Raw genomic sequence first — 9,187 nt, forward strand, 5'->3', positions numbered from 1 at the left:
TAAGTTTTGATTTGGTTCCATAGGATTGTCAGTGGTCTATAATTAGACATGCTAGTTTTCTCCAAAATATGAAGAGCATACTTTCTTTGTGAGACAAAAATTCCTTCATTTGATTGAGTTACCTCAATAGCAAGAAAGAGATACCCAAGGTCTTTATTTTGAAAGTTTGTTAACTCCTTGGCAAGTGTACCATTTCGTCCAAGTAGTATTTTAAGATAGTAAGGCTGAGTGTCGAGTCCACAGGGACTTTGACTGTACTCAGAGTTTGTATATGTCCAATTTTAAGCAATTAATGAATTAAATTGAATATTTGTTGAGTGATGACACATAAATATAAATTTGACATAAATTAAACTATAGAACAAAGCATGTGAAAGGGTGAGTAAACAAACACTCGAAGTAGTGAAGTGACGGTTGATGCAAAATTACAGACATGTTGGGGGCTCAACCTACCAGGACTACTCTTGATGCAACGTTAATTATTTTTCTCTATTTAATGCTATTTCAATTATTACCTACATCTACTAACCTACTCTATCCATGATTCCTCACGTGAGAGATCCTAAATTACCTGATTTCACTCCTAATTCCTTAAGAGTTACATTAGATAATTTGCATTATGAGTAAAGATGCATAATTTAGGCTAAATAATACCATTTTATCTCTAGAGATGAATTACCTAGATGTTATTTTCAAGTTCTTAGGAAATAAACATTTTCCAATGCCTAAACCCTATAACACTGCATGAGCATGGGTGATCAAACTATAAACATGATAATAAGCACAGAAAAGAGACGATAATATTGAAATGACATTAAATAGATAGTTAGAATTATTACATCAAGAGTGTTTGGTTGTTGATCTTCCAATAATGGGTGGTTTAGTCTCTCATTGTCATGAGAGGCTTACAAATACAAAAAGGGGCTAAAGAAAATGGAAGTGGGTTGAAGAAAAATGGAAGAGAGATGCTCCAAAATGAGCGGGTTCCCTTCCTTTTTGTGCCCTAGCTCTCACTTTTCTGTTGCTGAATGAATGATCCCCGAGTTTGCTCTTCTTTCTCTTTAAAGTGTAGCACACTCATGTTTTTCGACATTGGTTGTGTGCTAAGCAAGATGTGGGCGCTGAGCGTGCATGACATGTCCAGCTAGCTTAAGTTGCCACGCACTAAACCACTGGGTGTGCGCTTGCACGTGACACATGACTTCCTAGGCATCTTTTTGTGCTAAGCAAGGCTTCTTGGGCTAAGCGGTTCTGATGCACTAAGTGAAGCTGTCGCGCTAAGCACGATACTCCAATTCTTCAACCCTTTTCTAGGCCTCCTGTAGTATCTCTATGAAAAAAAAATACAAAAAACACTATAAATTGACTAACTTTAGCATCTACTGGATAAAAACTCTGAAGAAGCTAAATTCCTAATGTTTTGACACAAAAGAAGCAATGAAAGAGAGGAAAATTAGATAATTGTTATGTGATTTATATATACAAATCGTATGCATAACAATTATCAAAGTTACAGGATAAGTACTCTTTCATCTGAGAGATTTTAGTAACATCATTCCTCGTGATAACTATGTCATCCACATAGAAAAGATATACATAATTCCTAGGAGAGGTATGACAATAAAAAACTGAATGATCTGCTTCACTTCATCTCAACCCAAAAATCTGAACAACATGACTGAATTTTTCAAACCAGGCTCGATGAGGTTGTTTGAGTTCATAAAGAGATCAACAAAGTTTGCAAACTAAACCAAATTCCCCTTAAGTAATAAACCTAGGAGGTTGCTCCATGTAAATCTCCTCGTCTAGTTACCATGAAGGAATGCTTCTTTAATATCTAACTGGTGGAGATGCCAATGATGAATGGTAGTCATGGCAAAGAAGAACTAGATAGTAGTGATTTTGGCCACAGAAGAAAAAGTGCCACTATTGTCAAGACCATAGATTTGGGAATATCCTTTGGCTACTAATCGGGCCTTAAGATAATCAACTTCACCATTAAGAACAACTTTGATAGCATATACCCATCTACACCCAACTGTTTTCTTTCCATGAAAGAGAGGAACCAACTCCCATGTACCATTGTGTTCAAGAGTTTGCATTTCAACAATCATGGCTTGTCGCCATCCTGGATGATCAAGTGCCTCATGAAAGTTTTTGGAAATAGCAATAGAAGACAAGGAAGACCTAAAGGAGAAATGTGATAAAGACAAACAGTGATAATCAAATAAATGGGATGAGGATTTCAAGTAGATTGAATAATTTTTCTAAGAGCAATAAGCCAAACAAGACTTTCATCATGAGGATCCTTTCTTGGCGTGATGGAGAAGAACATGAATCAAGTGAATCATCTTGTAATGTATCAGTTCCTTGTGTCATGTGATAAGAAGTGGTGAGAAGAGATGGACTTTTAGTTGGAGATTGATTTTAACGAGGAATTAGACTTTCAGTTGGAGAATGGTTTTGATTTTATTGGTTGGAAGTCTCATTAATAGGATACATTACTGAAGAGATAATGAAAAGATGAATCTTATTATCAAGTGTTAAAGAGGTTATTCTATTTATGAGATAGCTATCAGTGAGGACTGCATAACCCCAAAAGTGAACAAGTAGATTTTCATTAAGCAATAAGGTGTGAGCAGTCTCAACCATTGCCTATTTTTCCTTTATGCTATTCCATTTTCCTGTGGTGTATAGGGACAAGTAGATTGATGCAAGATGCCTTGTGAGGATGAAAAGGAAGAGAGGGAAGAAGATACATATTCTTTGGCATTACCACTCCGAAGAACTTCAATAGTTTTATCAAATTGGTTCTTGATTTCATTGAAGAAGGATGTAAAAATAGACAAAATTTTAGACCTATGTTTCATTAAATACACCTAAGTACATCTAGAATGCTCATAGATAAAGATGAAAAAATATCTAAAACCAAAAGAGGTGACATGACTTGGAACCCAAATGTCTAAAAGAATGGTGGAAAAGAAAGAAGTACATCGCGATTCAGCTTGCTTTGAAAAAAAAAATACTTGACATGTTTGCCTAATTGACATGATTCACATTCTAATCTTTGTAATTTACTAAGATCAAGAACCATTTTCATCAATTTTGACAAATTGGGATGACCTAAACAATCATGAATGAGTTTGGGAGATGGGGACGCTAAACAAGACACAGAAGAATTGGTTTCTAGATAGTAAAGTCCTCTTGATTCATGTCCAAATCCAACTGTTCGACCCCTACCACATTCCTGTATGACATTCTAACCTTTAAAAGCTACCTTAGTACCATTGGCTAAGGTTATAAGAAGAGAAAACTTTGGAGAAGACAAAGAGGAAAATAAAAAGGCATTACCAAAAATATGATCTGAAGCACCTGAATCGATTATCCATGGACCTTGGTTGTCCAATGATTGGAAAGTACAAGCTATTGAAACACTCGACATTGTACATAATTGAGCTTGGGTGTTGGATTTCAACCTCAAATATTCTTGATATTTTTCATCAGAAAAACTTGACTCAGATTTTTCAAATCAGAACCACCACCTCCTCCTCTAGAGTTATGAGAAAGCTCAACCTCCAATTGTTCTTGCCATCCAACTCATAGATAACATTATGTGCATCTTTGTGGTCATTAAAGTCAATGAAGGCAAAACTTGGTGGTTTGCGAGCAACCCAAACACTCCAAATGACTCTATAAACACTAAATTTGTCTTTTAGATTTCTCTCGATAACTCATGAATCCAAGTTACCAACATACACACGAGACATCCTTTCAGAAGAACTTGAAGTGATGTAGAGAAGAAAAAAGACAGAAAAATTGAGGTCTAGAAACTCAGCAAACTAAATAGTTGTTGTACAAGCACAGAAAATCAAGCCCACTATCCAAACAATAATGAAATTACGATCTGAGGACAGAAACATAATTGAAATGAACCGACGACCCTAGCTATGGTGTTGTAGTGTAGTTTCGATGGTTGGAGACTGGTGCGTGGGGCGCATACGCCTAACGAAGATGCAAGGAAACGTGGCATGTGAAGGTGTGTGACGAGGTTTTGGATTTTGAAACCGCATGGGTTTGGTTGAATTTGGTGAGGCAAACTAGATCGAATGGTCATCGAAAATTATAATGGTGGCTAGTGGCAACGATGGTGGCCAGAGACGACAAACAACAACGGAACTCAAACAGAGAGGGATCGACCCGCTCTGATACCAACTTGAGACAAGATATTTTAGGGATAATTCTTGAGTGTCTAAAGTTGAACACTCGGCTTTAGGTATACATATTTGAAGAGTTTAGTACGAGTTGTACCTATGGACAAATGAGCACAATAGAGAAACAAAAGCACAAAATACAATACAACTTTTCTCAACATTAAATAATATAAAACCTACATATATAATTCTAACATGTATATTTAACATAATAAGATATTAATTAAATAATTCAGATGTCCACAAACTACCATCGTGTTATTTATCTTAGTAAAATTGAGCTCAGGTTTCTTAAGTAAGGTCTTAAATTTAAGAGTTTTTGTGGATGAAAAGCAGTAGGAGGGATAGACTTTACTAAAAGTGACTAGACATTGATGTGGGAAAAGATCAGTAGAGGACTATAAATTTCTCTCATATTATTTTTTTTCACGAATCTTGATCTTCAAGATAATTTATCGTAAAATTTTGGTATTTGAGTTCGATTTTTATGGATTAAAAAAAGACTAATTTTATTGTATAATAAAATAATGGCTTAATACTCAATTTGGTCCCTTAGTTTATTTTAAGTGCTCAATTAGGTCCTTTAGTTTTTTGAGTATGCAATTAGGTCTTTTTTGTTTCTAATTTTACTCATTTGGGTCCTTTCTATCAAATTGAGTGGATGTCTGTTAGGTGATGAATCTTGGAGGTTATCAATTACGAATAATGACGGTTAAAAATTACTACTATATATTTTCTTATTTTAAAATTAACAAAATAAAATAAATATAATTTTAAAAGCAATGAATGAAATACAACTCCTTCTCCATAGGAAACTTCAATGACATTAGCTCCTACGAGGAGTAGCTTCCAATTAGCACATAGCCCTCCATCATCAACGACACCACATTGTTTGTGTGATACCCGACACCTCTCCGATTTTAATGATGCAAGAACTAGCTCCTCCACACCCAATTTGTTAAATAGCTTGTTCCCTGCCGCAACCATGGCAGCAACACTGGATCCCAACTACTTCCCTATGGCAAGCCCTTTTGGAGGGAGAGGGAGAGATTGATGAATCGAATGGAGAACATTTAATTTCATGACTTTGATGGCAGTGATGCCAATGCAATTTAAATGAGGGTTTTTGCTGAGCTTGTTGAGGGTGTGGCCGCTTATATGCATATCTCGTCAGGGTGAACCTATGGGTCCACCTTCACCGACACAATGTCTCTGAGTTCATCCACGACATAGCCTAGGAAGTCGAAGCTCGGACCCAAATTGGCCACTATGGTGGGAGCAAATACTTTCACTAACGTCGTTATGGGTTCGAGCTCCCTTCGAATATTTGTTGACAACCTATAGTTTTTTTGTTTTGTTAATTCTAAAATAAGAATAAATATAGTGGTGGTTTTTAACTGCCTGTTTATGGTGGAATTTCATGTATGTAATTGGAATATATATAATTTAACATGTTTCCACCATTGATTATTATCAACCACAAACAACTTGTTTATTTAGTTTGACAGAATCACAATTTTAAGTTCTTTTTATTTAAACAAGTAGTTGTTGTAACTTTCAATTAACAGAATTGTGAGATCAGTTGAATACACAAGAGATTTTAACATAATTAAGTATTATTGTATCATATTCGAAAATAATCATTTTGATGGTTAATAATTTTATGGAATAATAATTCTATGAATCAAAGGATAGTTGTATTTTCAATTGAAATATATTTTGTTTGAGTGACTTGGTAAAAATACTTTTTTAATATAATTATAGTATTTGATAAATATGGTGTTTTTGAAACAAATAAAAACTATAAATTTGATTGATGAACAAAGTTAAAATGTAAGTGAAGAAAAAGACTTGTAATATAAAAAGCTTTTGAAAGTAAATCAAATTGAAATGCAAGCAAAGATAAAATGGCAGAATGTAAAGAACAACAAATAAAAGAGTTTAAATTTAGATAAGAAATGGTGAGTGGAAGGAATTGTTGTTTTTGGTTTATAAGAGCAGAAATAAAGTGACAGGATATAAAAGAAATGAAGAGGAAATTGAGGCAACAAAAGGGTTATTTTATTTTAATGTAAGCAATGTATTTATAAAACATTATAATTAAAAGAGAGCTACTAACATGTAGATACCAACACTAACAGATCATGCCTAAAAAATAGGAATAAATCAATTTCATCCTATTAGTCAACATGGCTTTTATTTTCCTAAAAAATAGCATTAAAATATGATCTTTTGCAGTTTGTTAACCGGTTCCAATAGTCACATTGTTTCGACACTCCTCCTTGACTTTGGAACTGCAAACTCAAAGCTTTTGTCTCAAGTATTCAAGTTTGGCTTTTCAAAGTGCCTTGGTTAGAATGTCAACACTTTGATTCTCTATTTTGCATTACAATAACTTTACTTCTCATTCCCTTTGGACCTTTCTTAGAAGAAAAAAATTTATCTTGAAATGCTTTGTTTTGCCATAAAACATTGGATCATTGGAAGTTGAGATTGCAACCTGGCTGTCCACAAACATGAAATATAACAAATCACACTAGAAGGGGGTTGAATTTAGTGTTAGATAAAATATAAAATTCTTTTGGACTGGATGATATTTGATAAATAAAATAGTTTGTAAGGACTCTCGTCTAGTGACTGAAGCATGTTTTCTTAAGCACAACAGGACTGTCGTCTAGTGATATATATAAATTGTGTTTTTAGTGAAAGACTTTTGTGCAAGAATGTATCAATAATATACTTTGAAATTACTTTGACAAGTTGAAGAAGAGCAATAAAAATACTTAGTTTTATACTGGTTCACTCAACCTGAGTTATATCTAGTTCTCCTTTACCAACCAGTAAAAGGTTCCACTAATCAAACTTGGTTACAACAAGTATTCTTTTTTGCCATTTCTGGCTTACAAGTATTCTAAATACCACTACTGGAACAACCCTTAGACTCCCCCTGAATCCAAGAACACCAAAGTATAATTTAGTCGCTAAACTCTTGGCTTTCACAAACAAAAGCTAGGTTTAGAGTCAGAGATTCTTTTCAACACTCAAGGAGTGCGTTTGCAATGAAGTTTTCAATCTCACAACAAAGATTTGTATAATACAAAGGATGGACCCTCTAAGCTCAGTGTTTCTCTCTACATATGTTGTTCTTTTGTTTATTTTCTTGATTCATGACTTTATCACTTTTTTTGTACTTGTTCGTAAATTTTCTTCGAGTCCTTGATCTGCCTTTTATACTCAAAGACTTGTGGTTGTGGAGAGGATTTTCAACATTGAATAATATGATTGTTGTTGATCTTGATCTTGTTTCCCGGTATAAACAAATATTGTGCGTCTTTGTTTGATACTGGATCAGAACTTTCCATAACTGTTACTCATAACTCAACATAGTTGTTAGACATATAAAAGGAAACATAAGATGAATTCACATATATGTTCCTTTTAATAGAATCATATAATATGGAAAAAATGATTTCTTCAAGTAAATATGCATATTCAAATTGGTGTTTGGATGGATTGGACGTGTAATTCCTGCTTCTAGTAGACGAGGTATCCATTCATGAATAAGTCTTACCTCATGTTGCTTTTAGTCGTCAAGCATGTTGACTTACATGCAATAAAATGGTTAACACAAATTTATAGCTTTGTTTTCATCAAAACATTAAGAGATGTATGGATCATCTAGCTTCTGATAAAACATCTATGTGCTTTCTTATTGTTCCATATCCAAATCTGTCACAACTTTCCTGATCCAATGAGCCTGATTCACTGCAGCAACAACAACTACATACCATGCTTATGCAATTGATTGAGCTATAACTTCTTGTTTTTTAGAACACCAAGAAAAACTCCAGGACCAAAAGTAAAACAATAAACATAGGTGCTTCTCATGTCATCAACACATCCTGCCCAATCACTATCAAAGTATCCATGAAGCTTAAAATTATGAGAATGAGAGTACGCCAGACCATAGTCTAAAGTGCTTTTAATATATCTAACAACTTGTTTGGCAACTTGCAAATGTACTTCACTGGCACAATGCATGAACCATGAAAGTATACTTACTGCAAACAAAATGTTAGGTCTGGTTGTAGTAAGATACAATAAACAACCAATTGGGCTTATGTAATGCATTTCATGAACTTTGTCAACTCCATCATCTTTGCTAAATTTTTCCTCTTTATTCATTGAAGGAGTAGTACTTTTGCCATCCTCAATGCAAAACTTTTTAAGTATCTCCTTTGCATACTTCTTTTGGCATATAAAGACTCCATCATGATCTTGTTTTACTTTCATTCCCAGAGAAAAGGACATCAAACCAAGATCTGTCATCTCAAACACTTTGAGCATTTCAACTTTGAACTCCAACATTAGTTTTTCATCAATGCTTGTCACACGAAGGTCATCAACATAGATAGAAACTATGATTAAATCAACAGGAACCAGTTTCACATAGATAGAAACTATGATTAAATAAACACTAATCAGATGGTTGATATGTCTTTTGACTTCTCTAACATTGATATCTTCGATTCATACTTTTCAAGTACAATAACCAGAATTTTCTGCACTATTCTTTCATTGGAAAAGTCTTTCCTAAGAAGTTGCACTTTATTTGCTATGCTTAAAATCCGATCAACATATCCTTTAATTGTTTTAGTCTCCTTCATGCTCCGCATCTTGAACTCTGACCAAGTTGAACACTTGCTTGCCTTTGGTTCTTTTACAGCCTTGATATTTGATTTGAGATAATCCCAATTCTCTTTGGTAGACTTGAAGTTCATAATTCTGGTAAAAATGATTTTTGTCATAGTAGAAAAAAGGAAATTTTTAGCCTTAACCTTTCTTGTCTTCCTTTCTTTGTGATTCTTCATTTGAGCCATTGTTGGATTTGAAGGCAATTCCAAAATGTCATAGTTTTCTCCTACTACCTCCCAAAGATCCATCACTTCAAGATGAGTGGTCATCCTTGCAGCCTA

General features: G+C 34.2%; 1 protein-coding gene across 1 annotated transcript; it reads right to left on the reverse strand.

The window, feature by feature from the left end:
* Positions 1-1,886: 1,886 nt before the first annotated feature.
* On the reverse strand, positions 1,887-2,652 carry LOC114398569 (uncharacterized mitochondrial protein AtMg00820-like). Its single transcript, XM_028360753.1, has 2 exons — positions 2,501-2,652; positions 1,887-2,187 (listed from the first exon to the last, which is right to left on the reverse strand). Exons 1-2 carry the CDS (start codon positions 2,650-2,652, stop codon positions 1,887-1,889), a joined length of 453 nt encoding a protein of 150 aa, XP_028216554.1.
* Positions 2,653-9,187: the final 6,535 nt, after the last annotated feature.

Source organism: Glycine soja, chromosome 19 (genome assembly GCF_004193775.1).
Source record: "Glycine soja cultivar W05 chromosome 19, ASM419377v2, whole genome shotgun sequence".
Lineage (NCBI taxonomy): Eukaryota > Viridiplantae > Streptophyta > Magnoliopsida > Fabales > Fabaceae > Glycine > Glycine soja.

Coding starts and splice junctions, on each gene's coding strand:
- LOC114398569 (XM_028360753.1), bottom strand. CDS start 2,652: ATGGTTGAGACTGCTCACACCTTATTGCTTAATGAAAATCTACTTGTT. Junction 2,188..2,500: donor TTCATTATCTCTTCAGTAAT/GTATCCTATTAA, acceptor TTTCTCCTTTAG/GTCTTCCTTGTCTTCTATTG.